This window comes from Python bivittatus, unplaced genomic scaffold (assembly GCF_059951505.1).
Source record: "Python bivittatus isolate LINGU-HERP-01145 unplaced genomic scaffold, Pbiv_v1 ctg000080_np1212, whole genome shotgun sequence".
Classification (NCBI taxonomy): Eukaryota; Metazoa; Chordata; class Lepidosauria; order Squamata; family Pythonidae; genus Python; species Python bivittatus.
This window is the reverse complement of record NW_028277035.1, coordinates 19,095,626-19,122,259: the sequence shown is the minus strand read 5'-3', so window position 1 is coordinate 19,122,259 and position 26,634 is coordinate 19,095,626. Positions and strand designations below refer to the sequence as shown.

The 26,634-nt window shown below is 37.1% G+C and overlaps 1 protein-coding gene across 2 annotated transcripts; it reads right to left on the bottom strand.

The window, feature by feature from the left end:
* Positions 1–67: 67 nt before the first annotated feature.
* RARS1 (arginyl-tRNA synthetase 1) lies at positions 68–26,578 on the bottom strand. Of its 2 annotated transcripts, none has more exons than XM_007424806.4 (15): positions 26,431–26,578; positions 22,706–22,840; positions 20,016–20,210; positions 16,052–16,163; positions 15,596–15,696; positions 14,820–14,941; positions 14,353–14,473; positions 12,867–12,996; positions 9,573–9,677; positions 7,266–7,444; positions 6,729–6,838; positions 4,667–4,772; positions 3,512–3,684; positions 808–1,055; positions 68–276 (listed from the first exon to the last, which is right to left on the bottom strand). In XM_007424806.4, the coding sequence occupies exons 1-15, from the start codon at positions 26,473–26,475 to the stop codon at positions 167–169; spliced, it is 1,992 nt and encodes a 663-aa protein (XP_007424868.1). In that variant the 5' UTR covers positions 26,476–26,578; the 3' UTR covers positions 68–166. The 2 variants fall into 2 exon arrangements, 1 of the variants encoding a protein (XP_007424868.1); XR_015794721.1 differs by lacking the exon at positions 68–276 and adding an exon at positions 2,613–2,766 and having other exon boundaries at positions 917–1,055.
* Between the last annotated feature and the right edge of the window lie 56 nt (positions 26,579–26,634).

Here is a 26,634-nt window from a genome sequence, read left to right as displayed (position 1 = left end):
AAAAAAAATAATATCTTGCTGAAATGCAATGGCAAGCACTTTTAGCATGGAAAGAAAGAAAATCAAATCTGAGTATCTTATTTTTATTGAATTCTACTCCTGGCCAAAAAAAAATAATAATAATTGTTTATCTTTCATTTCTAACAATTTTTAAAAGTGATTTTTATTACATTTTTTGGACAGGCTTGATTCCCAAGATGTCAAAACCTTTGGCCATTATAGCAGCTGTTGCTTCACACAGGAGCATTCGCCACATGTTCACATTCACTATTTCACCTAGATAAGAAACAGACACAGCACAAAATAATATAAATATCAGATGCAACACTTTCACAGATAAATACCTATTGTTGCTTCTTTGACAGGTTCAGTAATACAACATTATTTAGGCAGTTATAATCAGTTCCAGTCAATCTATCACACAGTAAGATTATGAACAGGCACTTTAGTACTTCACTTCTGTGATAATTCTGTCCAAGGTTTTGCATCCATAAGAGATCCTATGCAACTATAATTCAAGTCCAGCAATCTATACAACCATGTATTTATTTTGCAATGGTGGCAGGGCTTTACTTGAAAGAAATTATTCATTCTCCATATTTTCTAGCCTTTTATTTTAATAGAAAAACTTGACAATATATATAACATAAAAAGTCTCAGAGGTTCTTTCAGTATGATCTTCCATCCAGTATGGTTTTGATGGAAAGATTTCAGAGATCTTTATATCTCTTATTAAGTTGTCAATGTTTTGGGGCCTTGATATTCTCCACACAATTGTCCCACTTTACTTTCAAAATAATAACTCACCAGTTTGTCTATCTTTTTCTACACAATAGCAGTTATCGTAGAATTCGGTAAATGTGGTGGCTAGTTCATAGAGGTAGTCACAGAGTGTGTGCAGTAAAAGGTCATCCAGGCACTTTTGGATGATCTCAGGAAATCTCAAGATGCATTTGCCTAGTCTCCATTCTTTTTCATGATCCAATATTATCTCTGTTGTTCTAGCTGCCTTCTGTAGTTTATCTTCATTGATATTGGCCAGTCTTGCTATAGATCTATCACAGAAATAAACCTTAGATTAGATTCCAAGGGATCAAGCCTTGTTTCTTTAGAAAAAATCTTTATTCAGACAAAAAAAAAAAAACCTAAGTAGCACAAGAACAAAGACACACCAAAAATTACTGACTTACTCCAAAAAGATGGCTAGCTATTGTGCATCATTCTGACAATATTGTTAAAAATACTACTACTAAAAATATGGTTTTTATTATTTATTTATTAAACCAATTTATATAGCCACCCATCTCACCACAGGCAACTCCGGGTGGTGTACAACAAAGCTAAAAACAGTCAATAATTACATTAAAATATAAAAAGCAAAATAAAACAGAATAAAAGAATGTTAAAAATAAGGGAGCCACATCACTAATTTCCCCGTCCCCTGGGGTCCCCAGGCCTTCCGGCATAACCAAGTCTTAAGGGACCTCTGGAAGCTCAACAATGACGAGGTCAACCTCACCTCAAGGGGGAGAAGATTCCACAGCGCAGGCACTACAGCAGAAAAGGCCTGCCATCTGGGGCCCACCAAATGTAGCTCCCTAGGTGACGGAACCCGTAACATGCCCTGTCTGCTGGATCTGGTAGGATGGACAGATGAAATCAGGGAGAGGTGGTCCCTCAGATAGCCCACCCCATGCCACAAAGGGCTTTAAAGGTCAACACCAGAACCTTGAACTGGACCCGGAAACAAACTGGTCCATGCAGCTTGCGAAGCAGAGGTGTAATGTGTGTCCTACTAACACACACATAACTGCTTGTGCCGTTGCATTTTGTACCAGCTGAACCTTCCGGATACTCTTCAGGGGCAGACCCATGTACAGCGCATTGCAGTAGTCTAATCAGGAGGTGACTAGGGCATGAGTGACCATGAGTAGGTCCTCTTATCTAGGAATGGGCGCAACTGGCGCACAATACGAAGTTGTGCAAAGGCCCTCCTAGCCACAACTGCAGAAGTTGGGAGTCCAGGAGGACCCCCAGATTGTGCACAGGGTCTATTCGGGGCAGTGCGACCCATCCAGTACCAAAGATGGTAAAATCCTAAAATGAGAGGGGCTCAAAACCCAAAGCCGCTCAATCTTGCCAGGGTTCAGTTGAAGCCTGTGGTTCCCCATCCAGATCCTCAAAGCCTCCAGACACTGAGATAGGACGTCCACAGCATCGCTTAAGTCGCTGGGGCAGAGATGTACAATTGGGTATCAGTGTACTGATGATACCTCGCCCCATGGCGACGGATGAGCTCACCCAGCAGTCTCATGTTAAATAGGAGAGGTGAGAGCTCCGACCCCTGCAACACCCTGTACAGCAGGGGGTGGGGGTGGGATCTCTCCTTCCCAATAACCACTGACTGGAACTGACCCTGGAGGAAGGAGGTGAACCAGCACAATACCATGCCACCCACCCCCAATTCTCTGAGTCGGTCCAGAAGGATACCATGGTCAATGGTATTGAAAGCCACTGAGAGGTCAAGTAAAGCAAGGATGGACACGCAACCACCATCCCGCCCATGCCAGAGATCATCCAAAAGCGCAACCAATGCTGTTTCTGTACCATACCCAGTCTGAACCCTGACTGAAAAGGATCCAGATAATCCGCTTCATTCAAGATCCTCTGAAGCTGCTGCACAACCACCTTCTCAATCACCTTCCCCTAAGGTGATTGGTTGCAATGTTGCATCTTGAAAGACACACTTTGAAAGGGCTATAAGTCCTGAGTCAATGTAAAAACAATGTAGACTACATCAGCCACTGATTCAGGCATCAGTTGCTCTCCTCCTATTAAGAAAACTAAAAGAGACTAAAGTACTAAGCATCATCTCCTGAATTCTCTTGAGTTCTTATGCAAGATCTCATTAATACATATTAAAAATTCCTTAAAAGAAGCCACATGTTTTCTTTAGCCTATGCCAAGTGAGCAGGAAAAGGTACATTTGATTTAAGGAGGTGCCAACAGGTTCAACACATTCCCCAAACAGCTGTTCCCTATTGAACACCAATCACTGCAGAACCATAATATATATTTTTCCTGTCACTATGGATACCATGTAAGAGTGTCCAAGATTAGGTTATCAAATTACCAAGTCCTGCTCTAAAAGCAAAATATATTCCTGAATGGGCTGTACCGTGCTTTTAATGCTTAGTTTTAAGTTAAAAATTTACTTCGTTTAATTTTTGTTAGCTATCTTGGGCATTAAAATAAATATTTAGTGCTATGTATAACCACAGCTATAGATTGTGAAACCAAGATTGTTAAATGTACTGACAGTTAAATGCCATTTTTATAGATAATAAATTAGCTGGTTTAGGGAACATCAGCATAGCCCCAATATTCTGAAAATAATGATTATTAACTAAAAGAGTTTTTTAAAAAAAATATAGAGCAAGGCATTAATTGTCCCATACATGTATCGTAACTGCAAAAATGTAAGAACTTAGGATAATACTTTTCTCCCTACCTGATTCGAGTGAAGGCATAAAGTAAATAAGCAGCAGTATTTCCTCTATCATCAAGCATCTTATCAAAAGAGAAAATATAATCATTTATTCTATGATGAGACAGGTCTGCATATTTAATGCAGCCAAAGGCAACTGAGGTCTGGGCTGCCTTTAATTCTTCAGCTGTAAGAACCTGTTAAAAAAAAGAAATTTTTTTTCAACTGAACGAATGCATTTATTTAATTACCATCAACGACCAGCAAGATAAAACACAAAACCATTGAACAAATACAGTGTTTCAGTCATATACAACCTACAAAGTCTTGAAAAGATTAGATAAAACAGAAATAGAAATATAAGAAGTTCAGGAGCTGCACAAAAGCACCCAGTTGCCTACCCTTCTTCAACGTGCCATATCTACAGAGTGATCCTGGAATAGAGATACTCTGCAGGAATATTTCTCAAAAAACGGTAGGTCAAGTAGCATCCAATGAAATTTCATAAATGAGCAACCCTGTATCATCTGCAGGCACTATTTGAAGATGTAGTTACTCAGAGACTGCAGTCTCAAAAAGTTTCCAACCACACAGCTCAGCTCAGCTCAGCTCTACAAGTGGCTTAAATAAATTCCCTAAAACAGCTGAATGATGTTGGCAGAGGTTTTATTTATATACGCAAAAAACTTCAGGCCACCTATGAAAGTTATAGCTATCATTCTGCTTGTGGTAAGGTACAAAGCATTTCTTAGCAATGAAATGAACTGTCCCTCACCAATACAATCAATACACAAGTGGTCCTATCTATCCTTCATTCTATGTTCTTCTGCCATCTGCTGGAAAGCTAAGAGAATACAAGAGTTTACAGACTGGAGCAAAAATTCATCTCTGAATGCAACAGAACTATTCCCCAAGAGTACTTCAGTAGATCCTGTTTCTCTTCCCTATCCAATAAAATAACAATGCTGGTTTTAGGCACTGTGAAACAAAGTATCCATGATAGACTGGACACCTCAGTAATGTGTTCACTGCTCAACAGGGAATACAATTAGCAAAACAGAAAATTCCATGCCAAAATATAAGGTTAATTAAACAAAAGGAAATACCAAGTGCAGGACATGCTTCTTCATAAAGGCAAGATAGCAGAATGTTGGAGTCAAGAAAAAAGGAACCCATTACCTTATCTCTTTCTTTTTCCTTCAATTTATCCATTGATCGCTTCAGTCCCTCTTCAAGAAGATCCATTAGTCGTACTGTATCCCCAGAACGTGTTTTAAACTTTTTCCTTATAGCAAAGAGTGAAAATTATTACTTTCCTCAAATAGTATCTCATTTTTAAATAGTTACATTCCAAATGTAAACATTTGCTGTTTTAACCGCATGAAAGTGACATACCAGACAGACAACTCTTTGTATCCACGGTGGTAAATAATATATTTAAAAAATGGCTGGATTTTAAAGAATCTAAATTTATTTTATTTTCGTGTGATCACCCAGGCTCAAACTAAGTGGATTTAAATAAAGCTGAGCTTCAGTTTGAATGCAGGAATATTATAATGTAATTAATTAATTTTGGGAAGGAGCACTTTTTTTAATCCTAGCGTCACAGTTTGTCTTAAAGAGGTATGCTAGAAATCAAACTTTCCCTGCACTTCTAAATAAGCTTTATTATTATAAGCCTATAATAACAAGAATTATTATAAATAATAATAATTTCATTTTAAGTACAAGCAAACACTTTTTCTTTCCAGCCGGTCTAGCTGTTTCAAGCATGACTTGGTAGTTTTCAAGAAGTTAATCCTGTGAACTGAAAGCAATTAATGACGCTTTAGACAAAACAAGCTTGTTTTGAACCATGATCAGAATGGTCCAGAGGAGAAACTGAATGCTCCAGAATTCTCCAGAAGGTTCATTTCCTGGAACAGTAGGTTTTACACATTCCCATTTCATTTCATTGACTCATATATTACAAAATTGCATTTATTTTACTGTGGTTAGTCCCCATATAATTTAAATTTAAAATGGGTATTTTTTATGTGACTGAAATAAAAATTAATTGAATGGCAACTTGGAAGGGCTCCACACACAAGGGTTTTGTGGGCCCCATGTGGCTCTGGATGCCTTAGATGGTGAATCCCTAATTAATGGGCATAATTCAAATCTAAAAGACAAAAGAAAAGAATAACAAGAAAAAAGCGAAGAGTGTTAGTAATAAACAAATCTCTGAATGGGGGAAGAGGAGAGACAGTATTTCCAAACTAAAAAAAATACTGCTTCGTGCTCTTGAGTACTACTTAACCTATTACTTTAGTTAATACAGGTTTGATTTATCATATTCACAAAATTGTGTAGATGGATGCACAGGATTCTTATTTCTAACATAGACAATTTTAGAACACGCATATCAAAAAAGAGATGTCTACACAGCTTTTCTTGCATTATGCACTAATGTATAAATTCAGTATTACAGCTCAAAGTAAAGTTGCAGAATGTGCAACAAAAAAGCAAAGATTCTAACAACCCTGTGGGAACAATATACTTCAGAAAACAAGGCAAAATAAATGTCATAACTGAATTCATGCCAGATTTGTTCAGAAACAGAAAAAAAAAAAAAAAAACCTAGGCAATTTGGGGACTAAAAAACAATTATGGCTAGGTAAGAATTCATGGCTTTGTGTTTTTCAAAAGAAAGTCTTATGCAGAGTCAGACTATTCATTTATCTAAATTGCTATTGGCCTTATTTTCTGGCAGTAGCTCAAAACCAATTCAGAAAAAGGAGTGGCTTCAAAAGCACCTAATTCAAAAACCTGAAGATGTGATCCAAACGGTTTATTTCATAAAACTGCCTTCAAGCTGAATATTGCATGGTCCAAATCAATAGAGTTTTTGTCATTATAGGAATTAATCTTCCTTAAATGAGGACATCTAGTCTTCCAGTGAGATTAACAAGAGAATTTAGCTTAAGGCATACTGAAGAAGAGAGCCAGTTTGGTGTACTGGTTAAGGCAATAGGCTAGAAACCATTAAATTTTGCGTTCTAGTTCTGCCTTAGACACAAAGCCAGCTGGGTGATCTTGGGCCAGTCATTCTCCCTCAACCTTAGAAGAAGCCAATGGCAAACTACTTCTGAAATGCCACCAAGAAAACTGCAGGGACTTGTCCAGACTGACTCAAGGCACACGCGCGCGTGCACACACGCACACACACACAAACCCTAAAGAATGTACTTTGCAAACTTACTTGTCTTCTCCCAACACCACCCCAAAAGGAGCATGAATTATTTTGGTGACTTTGGGGTCATACCATCCAATCATCTGAGCTGCTGCAAATACTGTTTGTAAGTGAACAGACTGCAAAGCAAAGAAAGATTAAAGCAACAACAGTTAATTATGACATCTAAAAATGCTTCTAGTAAAGATTGTGCCTTGTTTCAGGGAAGGCAACGGTAGCAACTGTCCTGAGAACCAAGAAAGGAATAACTTCCCAGCAGGGTTCAATATTCAAAATGACCAGAAAGATTGATATTTTTGTTCAAGGAAAGAACATTAATCAGTTAAGTATAACTGATTATATTTTGGGTTTCTCCACAGATTTTTGTTTAATGGGCTGTTGATGTCAATGGGTAAAAATAATAGAAATAAAAGCTACAGGAACTAAGGAAATGGGGGGGGGGAGTATTTAATGAACAGTACATCTGTATGTTCTTTAGATCACACCAATGCCCACAAACAATACATTTTTCAAAGCAAAGACAAAACACAGGTCAGAGAAGCTCACCTGCCCACTGTCTACCACATAAATTATATAATCGGCCTTTTCTTCGAAAATCCTCTGCTTTAGAGCCGCCATGTCTGATGTATCATATGTGAAACCCCCATCAGACTTCACAATTGTCAAAGGAACAGAACATCCTGGAACAAAGACAATCTTCCGGCCATCATCCACTTGTAAAAACCCTAAAGATAGAACATAAATTACTGGTAACTATGCAAAAACAGATGGAAAATTATATTAAAACTTGGGAAGCAAATCTACTTTTTTTTTTTTTTACAAAAATCAAGGACAAATAAAACTCTGTTCAACAAAGATTTACAAAGAGAACTTGTCATCAGGCCATACTCCAAACTGCCAACCAAACAGGCATACAAAAAGGGATCAAGTGTTTAAACTTTCTACATTTGCCAATTCTAAACCAACATTGGTAATTATCTCTTGAGATGGGTTTAATTTCTGATTTCAGAGGCTGATTAAAGGAGAAAAAAAATCAAACCATCCAGTTAGGAGAAATTAAAAAAAAAAAAAAGAAACCAGAGGACAATATAGCAAAATGGTTTTGGACTCTTGTCTTGCCTGGTAGTATAACTCTACTGGCCCTGCTCTTACATTAGGCTTTGCTCCAAATGTAATCAAGAATAATTTATCTGATTATCTTCCCAAATGTAATATCTCTTATGCTGTTTTTTGAGTGAACTGTTTTAATTCCTGGTTGCCAGCAGTCAGAAACCTATAGACCTTATTACTAATCATTCACGAAAGGATGACCCTCTATTAAATATTTCCAGATTCTAAATTTAGCCTTTCTAAAACAACAAATTCTATGAGTTGAAGCCATATATTCTAAAACATAGGAAGCAATGAAAGCATGCCAGTTGGTATGATTACATACTGAACTCCAGTTAAACATTAGAAGAAGGATTAACAGAAACAATGTGTTTAATTCAGAAAAGAGATGAAACACAGTGAAAGAATTATGGAGAATAATTTCTAACAGCCTTCAATATTTTAAAGCATGTAATTCAAAAGCTAACCTTTCTTATTGTGTGTTGAATTTAGGTGGCCTAGATTAAAGGGCATTTAGAGTTAATCATGTCATTGAGCTGCAGACGACCATCTTAGTGTATAAATGAAGTAAGTGAAAACTTTCAAGGGAACATATTCTCAGGAAAAAAACTTGCAAATTACAAAAAGAAAGTCAAGTCCACAGAGAAATCACTAAATGTGAGGCTGGGAAAGAGATGCTCATACAGATGGGAGTAGAGCCAAATGGAATGAAAACTATTAGAAATTATTGTTAGAAACTGGCACTACTTCAAATAGGCAAGGATATGTTGTCTGAAGACAGCAAGATTCTCAGATCAACAGTGGGTCCCAAACATCATAGGTTTATCATATGTGAGAAACAGTGCTATCAAAAGAAATATCTATCTACATCTATTATAGAAATCTGCTAACACTTAGGACACTGAAAGGAACCAATCAGAAGTCAAAGATCCTGCATGATTTTACTGTCAGCAAGCTGGAATGTAATGCTTTCTTTCCTGGCCAGAAGATTCAAAATAGTCACCTCCGTATTTGGGAGCTGCCCAACCTAAGAGTGAACCTGAAATAGCAGAACACAGCAGAAACACCATATCTTTGTACCTTAAGAATAGCCATCTTGGGAGGTGACCAATCTAAGAAAGAGTCTCCATATGCATCCACTGTGCACCAACCTACTGTCTTTACCTGTCTCAACTTCTCTTTATACTAGCTATCCAAAATGTGAATGTATGAATGATTATGTCTTAATTAAAGAACATTACACTTTCCTTATGCTTCTTGTATCATTTGACTTACATATGGCTGTATATATTGCATAAAATATTGCATGGTGTTTGGTGTCATCCTGATATCTGGACTGTCACAATTTCTTTCTGAAAAGATCCTACAGAGCAGATTTAATCACCTTGCCTTGTGTCAGGATAAAATCAGTTAAATAAAGTCATATATTACTTCTTCAAACCCATGACAGCTGAAAGCAAATGGAAGTAATTTGAATTTCAGGGTAATTATACATGGTTAGGTATACTGATAAGGTATAAATGATTAGACATAAATACAGGCATTAGTTATAAAAATATTATCAATCAGAAAGTGGAAATTTTAAAACTGTAGGGTTTTTTTTAAGGAAGAGAAACAAAAATCATCTTAAGTTTTCTTTAATAAAAACAAACTTCACTGTAGATCTGAAACTTACATTAAATGGATTATCGTTTTAAATATATTTCAGCTATTTAACTTCTAATTACAATACGGATGTGTTACCTCGTTCTTCAAGCTCCTTCACAATTTCATGCATCTTATCTTGGTAGTATGATTCTCCTCTGTCTATTATGGAAACATCCAAGCAGTCATAGATCTTTTGGAATTCTGATCAAGAAAAGGAGAAAAAAACTAAGCACATAGCAGTGAAGAATTTGAGATTCTCATACTTAATTTGAAAATATAGTAATTAGAATAAGACAACAGTAAACTATATGGAAATGGAGGAACGTTATAGTTGGATTCACCTTGAATTTTACCAAGGCCTTTGTTCTCAATTTAAAAAATAATAATAATTAAAGTGGTAATCCTCTCTTCTCAGAGGTAATTCCAACTGAGCTTAATAAACCTTCAGGTAAACAGGACTGAAGCTGACTGTTGGTTTTCATTAGCACTCAATGTAGATTAATAAACTCCAGCATCATGTTAAGCATTCAGCAGAAGTAAACAAGAGAAAAGCTGAAGATTTCAAACACCTGATTACCAGCTGATGAAAACATGCTTTCTAGGAAATTTGGTATCGCACTACGAAATGACACGTGATCTACCAATCTATTAATGTGGATTTTCATATTTAGCATTATTTATGCCTTCTACCCAGAAGTGAAACATAACTGATTATGCTGAACTCTGAGAACAGAATGATTTGGTTCTTTGAGTGCTTTGTTTATTTTAGGCTCTATTTTATCCATAGTTTTTCTGTGCAATAAAGAATACTTTGCTTCCGAGTTTCTGTGAATCTTTCAGTATTAATTATTAACTGGAAGGCATATAGTTCATTTCTAAATCCTTGACTTCATGCTATCTTTTGAGCCTTTCTGGAATGAAGCAGGCAAGAAAGACAATACCAGTTAATAAGGCTGAAAGTTGTTGCATTTAAAAGCAAACCAGGAAAAGCAAAGAGTTCCTACAGTTGATTCATCCTTTATTAATAAAAATGATGGGATCAGAATAATTTTATCCACAAAAAATTGTAAACAAAAATTAAATTCCAGACTTGAATTACATCACAGAAAGCTCAAATCAGAAGCCTGTATCAGCTGTTGAAAGGAATCCCCATAAGCAACAAAGGAACTAGCACAATAATTCACTGCTTGTAACAGACAAAGCTAAAAGAATTCAGCAGTCATATGTACAGTCAGGTCCAGAAATATTGGGACATCGACACAATTCTAACATCTTTGGCTCTATATACCACCACAATGGATTTGGAATGAAACAAACACAATGTGCGTTAACTGCAGACTGTCAGCTTTAATTTGAGGGTATGTACATCCAACTCAGGTGAACGGTGTAGGAATTACAACAGTTTGCATATGTGCCTCCCACTTGTTAAGGGACCAAAAGTAATGGGACAGAATAATAATCATACATCAAACTTTCCCTTTTTAATACTTGGTTGCAAATCCGTTGCAGTCAATCACAGCCTGAAGTCTGGAACGCATAGACATCACCAGACGCTAGGTTTCATCCCTGGTGATGCTCTGCCAGGCCTCTACTGCAACTGTCTTCAGTTCCTGCTTGTTCTTGGGGCATTTTCCCTTCAGTTTTGTCTTCAGCAAGTGAAATGCATGCTCAATGGGATTCAGGTCAGGTGATTGACTTGGCCATTGCATAACATTCCACTTCTGTCCCTTCAAAAACTCTTTGGTTGCTTTTGCAGTATGCTTTGGGTCATTGTCCATCTGTACTGTGAAGCGCCGTCCAATGAGTTCTGCAGCATTTGGCTGAATGTGAGCAGATAATATTGCCCGAAACACTGCAGAATTCATCCTGCTGCTTTTGTCAGCAGTCACATCATCAATAAATACAAGAGAACCAGTTCCATTGGCAGCCATACATGCCCACGCCATGACACTACCACCACCATGCTTCACTGATGAGGTGGTATGCTTAGGATCATGAGCAGTTCCTTTCCTTCTCCATACTCTTCTCTTCCCATCACTCTGGTACAAGTTGATCTTGGTCTCATCTGTCCTTAGGATGTTGTTCCAGAACTGTGAAGGCTTTTTTAGATGTCGTTTGGCAAACTCTAATCTGGCCTTCCTGTTTTTGAGGCTCACCAATGGTTTACATCTTGTGGTGAACCCTCTGTATTCACTCTGGTGATGTCTTCTTTTGATTGTTGACTTTGACACACATACACCTACCTACTGGAGAGTGTTCTTGATCTGGCCAACTGTTGTGAAGGGTGTTTTCTTCACCAGGGAAAGGATTCTTCGGTCATCCACCACAGTTGTTTTCCATTGTCTCCCGGGTCTTTTGGTGTTGCTGAGCTCACCGGTGCGTTCCTTCTTTTTGAGAATGTTCCAAACAGTTGTTTTGGCCATGCCTAATGTTCTTGCTATCTCTCTGATGGGTTTGTTTTGTTTCTTCAGCCTAATGATGGCTTGCTTCACTGATAGTGACAGCTCTTTGGATCTCATCTTGAGAGTTGACAGCAACAGATTCCAAATGCAAATAGCACACTTGAAATGAACTCTGGGCCTTTTATCTGCACATTGTAATTGGGGTACTGAGGGGATATCACACACCTGGCCATGGAACAGCTGAGAAGCCAATTGTCCCATTACTTTTGGTCCCTTAACAAGTGGGGGGAACATATGCAAACTGTTGTAATTCCTACACCGTTCACCTGAGTTGGATGTACATACCCTCAAATTAAAGCTGACAGTCTGCAGTTAAGTCAAGGGAAAAATCTTATTTTTTTTCATGCACAAATCTTGTGCTTAAAGTGAAACTTAAATGCAGAAAAAACATGTAGGGAAAAACTAGAAATCACTGGATGTTATTTATCTGTTTAATATAATAATGTTTTGGTGTTGTGTATATAGCTAATGGGCTCCCTACAAGTAAAATTGTATAATAAAAAGAAACTAGGCCTTAAAATCAAATATAATGTTTCCTGTGCAAATCACTGTAGTGTGATAAATCCCTAAATTGTTGTTGAAAAACAGTAATCAGAAATCTTTGTTTCAGGATGTTCCTTATGGAGGTGATTCCCTCCCCCCCCACCCCGCATTTTTTCTCACACTATAATATGCTAGTAGTGGAGGAAGCCCCAAAGCTCTGAAACGTTTGCTGTTATAGACTGGATCTTGGCACTTTCCATTCACAGAAGAGCAACTTTAGATCCAGCTCTCAAAATTTTCCACCCTAAATGGTACATTTGAAACCCTTGTCCTTCAGCAGTGCTCTGCAAAAATCATTTCAAGTCCCAACCTTTTAAGAAAAGCCTTTTCCTAACAAAGTGCTAAAAAGTAGCTAAGATCAACCCATGCAAATTGCAAAAATCACCTTTTCGGGATACATCACAGATGAGGTTCCAAGCTTTAATGATGTCTGGACTTTTGCTCTGCAATAGGACCACACAGTGGTAAGCATGCTTCTTAAACTCTTCCTCAGTGTCAAACCTTCTTTTTGATTCCTAGGTTAAGAATATAAAGATGCCATAAAATAACCTCTAATGTACATTAAATGGAACCCAATCAAAGTATTCATAAGAGGGTTACTGTTTAGACTATGTTAAAAGGATAACATTCATTAAATTTCACATTAATAGACATAACTATCTCAATTGCAATTAAGCAATTGTAACTGTTTGATCTTCTCATCTTGTTAGCATATATAAAAGGCTATTTAATATATAGGGAGATCTTCAAGTCTCTGAAAAGAATTCAGTACAGTATTACATTGCAGCCATAATTATGAAGAGAACCCTCACTCACATGTGAGTTTACTGTATGTGAATTTCAGTATCCATGGGTTATCAATCTTCATGGCCCCCACATCCAAGCAAATTGTGCATTGCTTGCTGGCATTATGGTTTTTCTTCTATAAGGAAGTGGAGAATCAAACAAACCGATCTCACTGGAGTTAAAATCCCACCCCCACCCCCCCCAATATGCTTAGAAGTGAAGAGGAGCAGGTTCTTAAGCAGTCTAACACATCATAACCTTGAAAAGGGTTGAGTTAGTCTCTCTTCTTTGAAAATATCTGCAGCTATGTAGATATTGTCCTTTCAACCTCCTTGCCTAATAAATGATTATTTGTGTTTGGGTAATATCTGGCAAAATCCTCTGAATTCAGGGACAGCTTCTTCAGGAGTGGAAAGAACACTGTCTCTTTTAAACCTGGTAGCAACACCCCATCATACAAGGATGCACTCATTAGTCTCTGGATCCACCCCACCAATCCTTGTTTGTTCATAAATGCTCATGGTAGTCTGGATAGTTATAAGCAACTTCCTATACCCTACTGATCTAAGTTCAGGAGGAGAATTTAGCCCAGTATTCTATCCCCCGGCTCCTATAATTCCCAGAAATAGATTGTCAATGGCATTAACTATTATTTGACTGGATTTTTTTGTCAGGCAAATTGACTGTCTTAGATCAATCTTCTTTTAGCCACAATAAATACACATGAGGAAGTTGACTGTACCTGCTGCTTTCTCCTACTGGATTGAAATAACTGATTCTTATCTTTAAACTGTATTTGCTGTAATTAAGAATAGTTAAAATGCAGTAAAGCTTTGAATAAATATTTGCAATATTGCTTGCTACAACATTTATTCTTTTTCATGTAATGGTTGTACTGACACCTTTCAGTTTAAAAAGATTCTTACAAAAATGACCTACATAAGGAATAATGAAAAGAAAAAAGAAAAGAAAAGAAAAGAAAAACAGATACACTGTTTCAATACTGTGTAAAGCATCAAGTATTTTCTAAGCAATTATAACAACAGTAACAAACATTGTGGATCCAAATATTTAAATAAAAATACCTTATAAAAAGCTTGGAGATCTCCTATGGGTGGAGAAACAGTGAGGTAATCTGGAAATTTATCTTGCAGATGAGCAATAAGCATTCCAAACTGGGTGCCCCAATCTCCTAAATGATTCAATCTGGACAGCAAAGAAAACAAAACAGGTGTAAAGTACAGGCAGCCTTTAAATAGGGAAACACCATTTGTTTAAACTAATCTAATTAAAATGGTTCATCCAGAGCTCTGCAGCGTTCTGCACTAAACAATACTGTGCAAGATAAGTAACAATTATGGTATTTCCAGTGTGCATATTGCTTAATTAACACAGTTCATTGCAGGTCAGAGGAGTTCCAGCAGTTCTGTGATACATTAGTGTCATACAAATGATTACCGAAAATAAAGTTTTAACTGCTTCACAGAAAGAGAAACACTGTATCTCTAAGTACTTTATAAGCATGACTACATTATACTACAATATGACTTACCTTAGAACATCGTGCTCCATAAATTCAAAGAGACGGCACATGCTGTCCCCAATTATAGTTGATCTCAGATGTCCAACATGCATTTCTTTTGCAATATTTGGGGAAGAGAAATCAATCACCACCTTTTTATACAGAATAAGGAATGAAAAATAACTTTACTTAAAAATTTAGAATACAACTGGTGCAATATATTTTTAACTATATTATGGAATCCAGATATTGTGAATGAAGAATGAACATAACCATACGGTTGCTCTGCATGTTTACTAGACGTTATAGAAAATATACACGTGCTAGCAAAACTAATGTGAATACCAGTTGGGAAGATAAGAAATCCTATTTATGTTACTTAGTTAGGTACTGTATATTTTCTCATCATCTGTGGAGCCTATATATGCACTGACCAGACAACATACAAAATCCAGTTTACGTTTATATGTTTAGGTTCTATACAAATTCTTTGTGTGGTGTACAAATCTTTCTTTGAAGGTAAGAGAATCAATTTCTATATTTAAAAGGACAGAATTTCTGGAAGCTTCTATTATTAATCTGGATCAAGATCTAAAGAAGGCCACAGATATTCTTTTTGCTTATAAGTGCGAGCTAGTTTTTCTGCCACCAGCACTCCTTCCTGGAATTCTGTGAAAGACCTTCTCCAATGTTAGGAGAGAGTTTCTATGGAGGCCCCAAGGAGGAGTACACATTAAAGAGAACATTAGTTTTTGGCAAAACCACAAGCACTCATCGGGGGGAATGAGATACTATTGACTATTTACCTTTTTTCTTTCACCAACAGCAGGAGGCTGAACTCCATTCACCAGCATGCTGCTCAGCTGTCTGGATACAAAATCCTTCTTCAAGTGTACATTGATGAAACCTTTAGTCATCAAAAGTAAAATGGTTGTTGAGCATGTAAATACATATCCACTTTTATTTTCTTCATACAGAGAATACTTTTTACATATACAACATGGCAGATTAGCATATTGTTGCAGTCACAATACACATCTTCACTAGTTCAGCACAAATGATAGAAAGTTTATGCCAAAAAAAAGCTAGGCATACTTAAACCAGATAGATACACTCTTCTATTAACAGACTTAGTCAAGAATTAGGGAGGAAGAAGCACGTTCAGCAAGTGCCAGAACATGATACTGTCAACTTAATCTCATTATAATATAACTTGCTAGCAAATTCTGTTTCTACTCATAGTAAAGACGGAGTAACTGTACCAGGACCAGCAATTTCAATTTTGTCAATGCATTCATTGTCAGGAATATTTCTGGCAATCTTGTCAGCAATTTCTCTTGGGCTTACTTTTACTTCCTTAGTCTTGAGCAGTATCTGAAAATAAGGAAAGGGGTCAGTGTAATTACTTATTGAATGGAAACACACCCAGGCACACAATACCATGACCAATATTCTACAGAATCATCATTTAAGCAGCTTTGGCAAAAATAATAGGTATTCTTATTCTATAAAAACCTGCTTTGAATCCACAGGTTAAAAAATAATGCCCCAAACATCAAGTTGTTATCCAAGCACATACACAGTCATTTAAACATGCTTTCAGAGTCTGGAACCAAAGACAGCAAATAATTGTGAAGTCTATTTTGGTATATCTAAACCAGATCAGTTCAACTTTCATTTCATGGGCACATCTCCAGTTTATTTGTTATTACAGATAACTGTGGAACATTAAAAAAAAAAAAAGGAAATTGCTACTATTTAGGCCAAAAGCTAAATGTTTTCTTGATCCCAAAGGTCTGATTCTATACTTTCATTTTTGGACTGTTCCTTTCTAACAAGTTAACTCTTTAGAGTATCTCACATGGATTGACTGGTTCCTGAAAAGAGACTCTGAAGTAAATCTATGTACTTGATGACTGCTTAACTTTCAATGTAGAAAGAATGATCACAATCTTGTTTTGTCTTTGTCTCACTAGTATATTGTGTTTGAAACCCAACTGAGGGGTTCAGAAAACTATCACAGTGGCTAAGAGATACAGAGCATTCTCACTTATACACATATATCCTTTTAGAATGTATGTGTTTTTTGAAAATCTGTTGTATATCAGTGTGAAATTAGGTGAAAAGGGTATGATACACCAAGAACCTGAAACTTACTATCACCTCATGTGAGATGATATGTTTAAAATGTTGATTTTGAATGACTGAAGTCTAGAACGTAGGACAAGAGAATAATTTTTAAACTGTGTTTACTCTGGCTTAAAATATTGGCTATGGTAAGTTTACTTTCAGACTTAGCACAAGAGGCAAAAGGAAAAAAAATCCTTTTAAAATGAGCTATTTTTTTTTTTAAATGTATCAAGCGCTCAGGATATAAAAATAGAAAGTGTATCTGTCCATTAGAATCATTACAATAAATGAAAGTAGTAATCAGTCAAGCAAACATATAACTTTTGCAAAGCTTGAGGAAAAAAACTCCAGCAGCATCACATCTTGAGTACAAAAGAAAGAATTCAAAAGCATATGCAATTGGTGGAAACAGTCCATAACCAGCTTCTGCCCATGCCTATTTTAAGGGGATGTTGGGAAAGCCCGTGATACAAAGCAACAAAGACAATACAGTAATTCAGAAACCCGCACTGGACAAGACAGCTAGCCACTGTATCTCTGGAGTAAAACAACAGTCAAACTATATTCTAAAAGGCACTGCGAGCTTGTGTTGAGTTGGATGGCTTCCAATCTCAGTACTAATGAGCTCTTTGAAAAAATGTGGTTCATTTACTCCAAAATACATTCATGCAGAGAGCCTGATGGCTGGCACGTATCAATGAGGTTACTGCCAGGCCAGTTTGCCAAGCTATCCAACTACTTTCCTAGGCAATTAAGGAAAAAGTGTGAGTTACACTGTGAACATATACTGATTTAATTGATTAGTAGAACATTATAAAAACTGTACCCATGTGGGTGGGTATATTACATAAACTTCCTAGCTGCTGGGATGCAAACAACAATATGTTGGCTTGTAAGAGTTAGATTGGACTTGTCTGCTGGCACTTGTGGCACACTGGCCAAAACGGCTGATTCTTGTGTCTTTAGAATTAGTGGGGAATACTGCATATGGTATAGCTACAACGGAGACTGGCAATCTAATATACTCTTTCTTATTCTTACTAAAAAACATTCTGTGAAAGCTTTGATTGACCAAAACCAGTATCTATACGCTCATATGGTAACAGCCATAGGATGTGGATGTAAATGGTAAAGAGCATGAATTAATGAAAGAAATGAAAGTATCTTTCACTAATTCTCCTATTCTTTCATCATAAGTAATAAAATAATATTCCTTGCTATGCAGGCACATGAGCAGATTCATGCTTAAACCACATATTTTAAACAGATCTTTTTCTAAGCAGATATTCATTAAAAAATAACAATTATCATTATTCTTGGAACTCTAAATGGCCGAAACACTTTTCCTGTACTCTCTCATCTTGTTCCCACCCTTGTTCAGAGTAACTTTCTTCCAGATCACTGTAATTCAGAATCACTGAATACAGCACAGTGTTTCCCCAAACCTATCCCTAGTTATTTCATTATCACCATTAACTTGAGTGTTGACATGCAGCTATCCCCAAGCTTTTACTTTCACAGACACAAACAATTAAGATGACACCAAAGTATACCTTCTTATATACAGTATATTTAGGCTCTTTCATTCATAATTAAACCTACCCCTTCACTTCCCTGCATATATTCATCAACTCCACAAGATCAGACTACTTTTACTCAAATCTATTATAGCTTTCACTTGTCTCTACTTTCATAGACACATTTCTTTTATTTAATTATTTCATGCATGCTCTTTACCATTTACAGTATTCTTCTTACATTTAAAGATACAGTCTTTCATTCTATTTCAAAGAGTATAAGAAGTGAGAATGAGCAAACTTGGGAAATGTGACGAGACTCTGTCAGGTAGATTTCTGCTCTTCAAAAGGTCATTCAGAAATGTCTGAATGTGGAATAGTTGCTTGCGTGTTTATTGCTATAGTAAAATGTGTGATACAGTGAATAAGCCCAAATTACAGAATGTTTTCTGTGAATATGAAGTTGAAGACTGACTGTGATGTAATAGGAGTAGTATACGATGGAAGTAAAGCATGCATGGGAAGAAAATGGAATCTTAGTGAATGGTCCAATATTGAGCAGGGAATGAGACAGAGGAATGTGATGTCTCTTTGGTTGTTTAATATAATTATGGAAACATTTACATGGTATGCTTGTGGTGACACTAGAGGTGCTTTGGAAAGAAATGTGAGTATGCATGTACTTTTGTATGCTGACAAAGCTGTGTTGTTGGCTAAGAACCTGAGTTGTTTTCAGCAAATTTAGACAGATTTTTATGATGCACAGACAAGCATGGATCTGAAAATTCATGTATCAAAGATCAATGTTATTGTGTTTGACAGGGAAAATTAACTGAATGGTTGTAAGTTTTTTTTAACTATTTTGCATTTTACAACCTATTGCACTTAGAAATTTTCAGACCAAGAATAGAAGGGGAAGATAACAATGCTACATTTAGAAACATATTTATTTCATCCATATAAATCCTCTTACTGAATTTACCCACACATTTATTTGGAACAATAAAGATATTCTTAACTCCATAGCCAGAAATATTTGTGTTGTCCATCTTTGCTGACCTTTCACCACAACTTTAAAACATTTAGCCTAAAAGGCTCTCCTAATTTTTATTACTGTTACTTTTACCTTTTTTTTAATTGCTAGATTTCTAATCTTATTGTTTACTTTCCCTTCAGTGTATTTTATTACTTGGTTACCTGTTTTGAATTACACAAGAAAAGGATAGGAATATTTAAAATAAATACATTCAGACAGTTTGACAGATCCTACTGAAATATTTGCTTTTTGGCTATATATCACTGAAACAAATTTTAAGAAGTCCAATATAAGATCACTATGAAGTGCCAGGCCCATGATTAGACATTTTCCATTTAATATTTTTCAAGTTATTTGCAAAGCATTGTCTCAGTTCAAAGACTTCAATAATGCATGGCAGGTCTCTGTGGAAAAAGGAGTGCCTGATAGAAGTGCAGATCATTTGCCTAGCTGGGTACTCAAATTACAGCAAGGTAGTATGTCGTAGTTATTTGTTTGAGATGAAATTAGAGAACTATGAAAAATATACATACTATCAATTACCTGAGATATGCTCATAGCACTGTTACACTGATAATCACCAAACCTAGATTGCTGACTTGGTGTTACTGCCAATGGAGGGTTTTCTAAATCTGGATATGCAGCTTTAATAGCTGCTTTAAAAATTTCTTGAATCCGGTAGTTGATATTAATCATGCCTTTGAATGATTTTCCTCTAGTTCTTTCCTCTTGAAGGCTCTAAATGGGAATACAAAACAAAATTAATTAACTATGAATTCAAATAGGTCCATAGGATCATGTGTCCTTATATAAGGGTTCAAAATGCAATCTCAAATTATAAACTTAATAAGGAAATTCTATTTATTCATTTCCAGTCTTTTCAAGTTAGAATTCCCCAAATGGTTGGAATTAGATGCTCATGTATGTACACATTTATATTTATGAACTAGAAAGAATGAAAATGTTGATTCATTATATGATCTGTCAGATAGATCTGGATGCTTTGTCCATTTCTGATTCTATCCATTTGCAGGTAGAATAAAAAGAGAAAAGCTCTTTCACATTTGTCCTTTGTTACCCCAAGAAGTCTGTGTTATTCCTTGTATGTACAGAATATAACCACAAATCCCTGCACAGAAATCATTTGGAAATACATGCTTGATGGGAGAAGAAACGTTCTTGGTACCCAGACTAACTTATGAAAAACAGTATGAAAATGCAGTAGACTAAAATTATTATACGGAAGTTCAGTTTTGCTAGGTCTCTATTGAAGTGTACTTTGGGGCTAGGTCTCTATTAATATGTACAGGTAGCCCTCGAGTTGCGACAGCAGTTGGGACTGAGATTGCCACTGCTAAGTGATGCAGTTGTAAAGTGTGACGCCAATGTCGTCATAACCCCAAGATACGCGGGTTGTTAAGTGGGAAGTGGAGGGACCGCGGAGGGGGGGTTGGAGAGGCCCGGTGCAGCCCATGTACGAATCTGGGGAGGGGGTGCTGCAGTGTGGCACGAGCACAGGGAGGCTGGGGAGAGAGGGTGTGGGGTGCATGGGTGTGAGTGCAGGGAGGCTGGGGAAAGTGGGCGCGGGGTGTGTGCAAATGCAGGGTGGTTGGGGAAAGAGGGCATGGTGTGCATGTATGCATGCGTGCAAGAGCAGGGAGGCCAGGGAAGGAGGCGGCTGGTGGGTGCATGCCTACATGCAAGCGCAGGGAGGCGAGGGAAGGAGGGTACTGGTGGGTGTGTGCCTGAGCGTTAGCGCAGGGAGGGTGGGCAAGGAGGGCGCAGTGCACCTGAGCAAAGAAAGGCCAGGGTGTGGTGGAGACTTACCCAAGTGACTTGTAACCTTCCTTGCCAGCTTCCCCATTGACGTTGGGAAATTCCCCATTGTGGGAAACTGGCACTGAAAGTCGGCAATGGCAATCATGTGACAGCGGGATGCTGCAATTGGTGATAAGTGCAAGCTGGTTGCCAAGCATCCCAATTTTGTTCACATGACCGTGGGGGCGCTGCGACGGCCAGAACTTCGAGGACCAGTTGTAAGTCCTTCATTCAATGCCACTGTAACTTCAAAAAGTTGCTGAACGAATGGTTGTAATTTGAGGACTACTTGTACTCTGGAAGAGAGTACCAGGAACAAAGGATTTAATTAGGTTTTCTTCTTTTATGGATATCTGGCAACTATACCTACAACTGAATTGAAATCCTGATGAGAAAAATAAAATAATAATAAAAGTATTACTGCTGTCTTAATAGGTCTTTACATTAGTCCTAAGAATATTCATGGTTCCTTTTATCTTTAGGTTGCTGTTATATTTATTCATTAACTGTATATCCTGCATTTTTATTTTTAACCATTTCAAAAGAGGGAACTTGAATTTCAAATGTGTTTCTAGTAGTTGGGCCATATTTACTTATACTCTAACCTCTCAATTTCATAGATTAGTAAGAAGGAGAAGCTGTCTTTTGATTACACTTCTGATTATACCTAGCACCAGCTCTACCTCATTCTGCGGCTTAATTTAATTATTCATTGGCCAGAACAATGCTTCTGAGACACAAAGGTAGCCTGCCATTTTGAAATATAGGGGGGAAAAACTGTCTTGAATAATATAGATTTTGGCTGCAACTGAAAGTTCCAATCTTTTGGGTTAACCTTCTTTTACATGAGTACTAAAAGAATGTGAGAAAGCCACAATTCCTAGAGCTATCTTTAAATGGCAGATCAAGAAACACTGCAATAAGTATCCATTTAATGAAATAACAGATAATTGAAAAGCTTCAGAATCAGAGAGGAATAAAGACAGCGTGTGTATGTGTGTGTGTGTGTGTGTGTACGCAGTCTGTCACTCCAAGAATAGCAATGTACATCAACAGAGAAAATCCCTTGCAGTTCTGGAACTTTTCTTGTTGCAACTCTTCTCCCACAAACTTTCAGCTTCTTTTCCTCCTCTGGATGTGGTGTTTGTATTCAATAGCTCTCAATTTTTCCCCAATCATTGCCCCCAAATCTAATTAACTCTTTCTTAACTTCTATTGTGGGCTATATACTTCTGGATGCAATGTCCTCTATTTTCAATTTATTTGCTTTTGCCACAGTGGCCCATTTGGTTGTGGAAATCCATCCAGCAGCTTACAACCACACATGCTCACTTTTTTCATAAAAACGTGATTCTTTTAGAACTGTAGCAATCTCCATTTATTCACATTGCTTACTATTCAAAAAGTAAACACACCTTTTGTAGGATGTTTAAGCGATATTTTAATTTTGCATTTTCTTCCCGCAATTCCTCCAAGGTTGGTGAAGCTCCCAAGCATCCATAGTTTTTCAAATGATCTATTTCAGCAGTCAAAAACTTGATATCCTTTTCCTAGAAAGCAACAATGATTTTGGTTTGTTGTTCAATACTACAGTTTATTTCCTACAATTAAATAAATGGCACCACTGCTTATTTCTTCACCATGTATGGAATCTTATATGCTCTAGGAAGAAGTCCTGTATAGTAAATTAATATCACCGACTTCACTCATCTATTCATCTGTATCTTTTTGATCCTCAGGTTTTAAATATCAGTCAATCTAATACTAAGCCTACTGAAGTATTGAATGGCTTTTTGAAGTAAGTTTTTGCTATTAAAGCATTACAGTGTGACTACTCTTTCTCTCTAAAATCTTAGCACAAAGATCATGCCTTGTCATCTAAAAAAAAGAAAAGAAAAATGTTTTCATATGATTCTCCATTCATGTCCCACAAACAGTGTACCCTATTGGAAAATATTTAACACTGAATACTTTAAAAAGCTATCAGCAGATCTTAAAGAATTTTGTGTTAGAATACTGGACTAGAAGTGAAAATACCCCACAGAAAGCTAAATTTCCAAGGAAAATGCCCATTTATGTTAAAAATTAAATTTAAATCATAGTATCATATAAACAAGCTAACTGTAAATAATCTTTTAAAACAAAATAAAAGAATGCATGTCTGCTTACACACACACACAAAGAAAACTTAATTTGAGTTATGATTAACTTAATACAAGTTATAAATTATGTTATAAACATGATGCTTTGACAACTGTGACTCATGCCCTGATATCATTTGGTGTGATTACCGTAACATACTCTGCGTGGGGCAGCCTTTGGTGACAACCTAGAAGCTTCAGCTAGTGTGGAATCCATCCGCTATATGCAAGCAGGTCAACCCCCCATTGCAGGGTAATACAAATACTGAAATCGGTGTAGTGGCTACCAGTAGACTTCTGGGCCCAATTCAGGGTGTAGGAAATTATCTACATAGCTCTTTATGACATAGCGCTGAGTTATATTAGGCACTGCCTTACTGGATGGAATCTGCCTATCCATTAAAAAACATCTCAGGAGGGCCTGGTAAGGGTCCACCACTCACCTAGTGGACCAGGCACCAGGACTTTTTGGTCGTGGCCCCTATGCTCTGGAATTCTCAAATCCAAAGGTCTCTGCAGACCCCTCCCTCCTAGCATTTTGCAACACGGACAATTTTATTCCACCAGGCTTTCAATTTTAGTTCATTGTTTTGTGATGTTCATCTTAGAGCAAGGATGTCTAACTTGTTTCATGTTTTTACTCTGCTGTATGCCCAGAGCCTTTATATAGGAGCAGTCTACAAAAATTGCAAAATAAATAAAAATGGCATATTTTCTTCAAAACCTGGATTAGTGATTTGGACTTCTAGTTATATTTTAGCAAATGAAATATTTTATACCAGTGTTTTGAATCTTCCAATAATAGTTAGCTTTATAATATTTTACATTAAAACCAACATTAACAGCTGTGTTTAATTTAAAATAAAGTAAAATAATGAAGACAATCACATGGGAGTTGAAAAAAAAAAATTAAAGAAAAAAAGGCAAATGTTATCCCACCCTTCTGAAAAAGACTTCAAAACTTGGAGCAAGTAAAACAGAAACTGATACATTAATTTGCACCCTATACTTAAATGGAAGTAGTTAAGAATTTTGGATGTAGACATTCATGTGCATTTATATTAATACTTTGAATACTTGAAGGATAAAATGAAACATCCAAATCACAATCCAGTTCTTATACAGAAATCGCTTTTTAAAACAACTTGTTACAGCTACAGAGCTTGAAGAAAAGCTTGTGAAATGCTATTTTTAAGTTAAATGCCAATTACATAAAATTCTTGAGTCAAGAAGAGCAATGAAAATAGCTTAGAGTTACCAGATTTAGGTTTAAAAGGTAAATGCCAATTACATAAAATTCTTGAGTCAAGAAGAGCAATGAAAATAGCTTAGAGTTACCAGATTTAGGTTTAAAAGGTATCAAACCGTATATCTGTGCAGCCAAAGTTTTGGTTAAAACTGTTAAAGTGATAAAGATACGTTGTTACATCTTGCTTGGGCAATTTTTAATCCAGCCTTCCTGTCATGAATTATGGAAAACTTGTGATTTATGGTTTTGATTAGATAGGATAGATTATAGAAAGAAGAGTATTTTGATGTAACTTTAGAGAGAGAGGTTAAAATATAATTGTACTAATAACTGCTGTGAAGAACATAGGAAGCCACTGCTGTGCATCTTTGTATCTTTTTAAAATTTTTCTTTCACTTTTCTTTTCTTACACTTTTTGCTTTCTCTTTCATTTCTTTCTTTTTCTCTTTTCTTCACTTTATATTAGTTTTTATCTTCTTTTTTAAAAGTTCCTATAAAACTATATTAAAAATGAATTATGGAAATAACTAATCATCTGCTCCCCTTATTCATACAGTAAATATTACAAGAAAAGGTGAGTGCACTGATGCGTTTGATAGAATAAGTACAAGGGTCACATGGCAAAGAAGCAAACTGCTGATATTTGTCATATTAGTATGAAAAGTTCATTCAAAGAGATATCTGAACACATCACAAGTTTTCTTGATTAATTTTTAATTTTTTCAATTTTGATAGCAATTATTTTGGTTTCCTTGGAGATAGTTGGAAAGACAGGGACTTATTTTTAATCTCTTATTGCTTTAATATAAAAAGGAGCAAACAAAAAGAGAAAAGCAAAACAGGAAAGGGGAACAACATATTTTATTATACAGAGAAAACCATTCAACTCAGTTTATTGTAAGGAAGTGCAGAATAATTAACTTCTGACAACCTTTCTTTGGCTGTCAGGAAGTGCCAACCTTACCACAGACTGGGAAAAACTTAGGAGAAAATAATTTGATAGAGGTTGGTACCACTTTCAGATTTTATCAGATTTCATCAAAGAACTAAATCAGCCCCACAGAAGAACTCTTTCATTTTCTGAGCAGTAAATATTGACCAGCGGAATGCGTACATAAATGGAAATTACAACACACTGTTATGTACGTAAGCCTTTTAGTTTAAGAAAATGAAAACTAAAAGACAGGAAGATGCCCAGAAAAGGGAGGAGGAATGGAAAGAGGAGGATAAAAGAAGATAATGAGAGGGGAGACGGATTTCTCGGGAAGGTTCCTTTTTGCCAGTTAAGAGGGACTTACTTCCCATTGACAAAACGGCTTTAAAATGTTTTAACTGACACCAGTCTCCGCTATTCCACACGAAGCTACCCCTCGTTCCCTTGCCGTGCACAAGGGCGTCGAGCGGGGAGCACAAGTTGCACTCCCTGTTTAACCCTCTGCTTTCGGAAACGTCGCCCCACCGCCCCGCTTTAAGCCCGGTGATGAACTGCACGGCAACATTAAACAAATGCATCATTATGTAAAAGGCCGAAGGGAGCCCCGGCGGCGAAAGGGAATGGAAGGCCGACGACTTCCCGCGCAAGCTCGAGAGCTGCCACGCGTCAGCAGCGGAAACCCCGCAGCGACAGAGAAAAGGGCTTCGGCGCGCTCTGAGGGCGAGAGCGAGGACCGTCCCAGATGCCTCCCGCTCCAGCCTCCCCTTTTCTTCCCCGCAACCGCGCCCGACCCACCCGGAGAAGCCGGCCTCTGACCTGCCGCTGCAGCCGCTCTGCCCATTCCGCCGCTTGCGTTGCCATTCTCACGAGCCAAAAGCCAGCCGGAACCGGAACCAGCTGACGCAAAGGCGAGAGAGAGGAACCCGGGGAAGAAAGCGCGTCGCAGTTCCCTCCGGCGCCTTCGAGCTCCCCCTATTGAGTCGCGCCGGGACGTTACTCGCCGTTCGATGCGCTTTCCTT

Excerpts from the sequence above, each read along its gene's own strand:
- RARS1 (XM_007424806.4), bottom strand. The coding sequence starts at position 26,475 with ATGGCAACGCAAGCGGCGGAATGGGCAGAGCGGCTGCAGCGGCAG. Across the intron at positions 20,211-22,705 it reads GCTTAAACATCCTACAAAAG|AGCCTTCAAGAGGAAAGAAC; the intron begins GTGTGTTTACTT and ends ATTCCCATTTAG. Across the intron at positions 3,685-4,666 it reads AGGAAAAAGAAAGAGATAAG|GTTCTTACAGCTGAAGAATT; the intron begins GTAATGGGTTCC and ends TTTTTTTAACAG.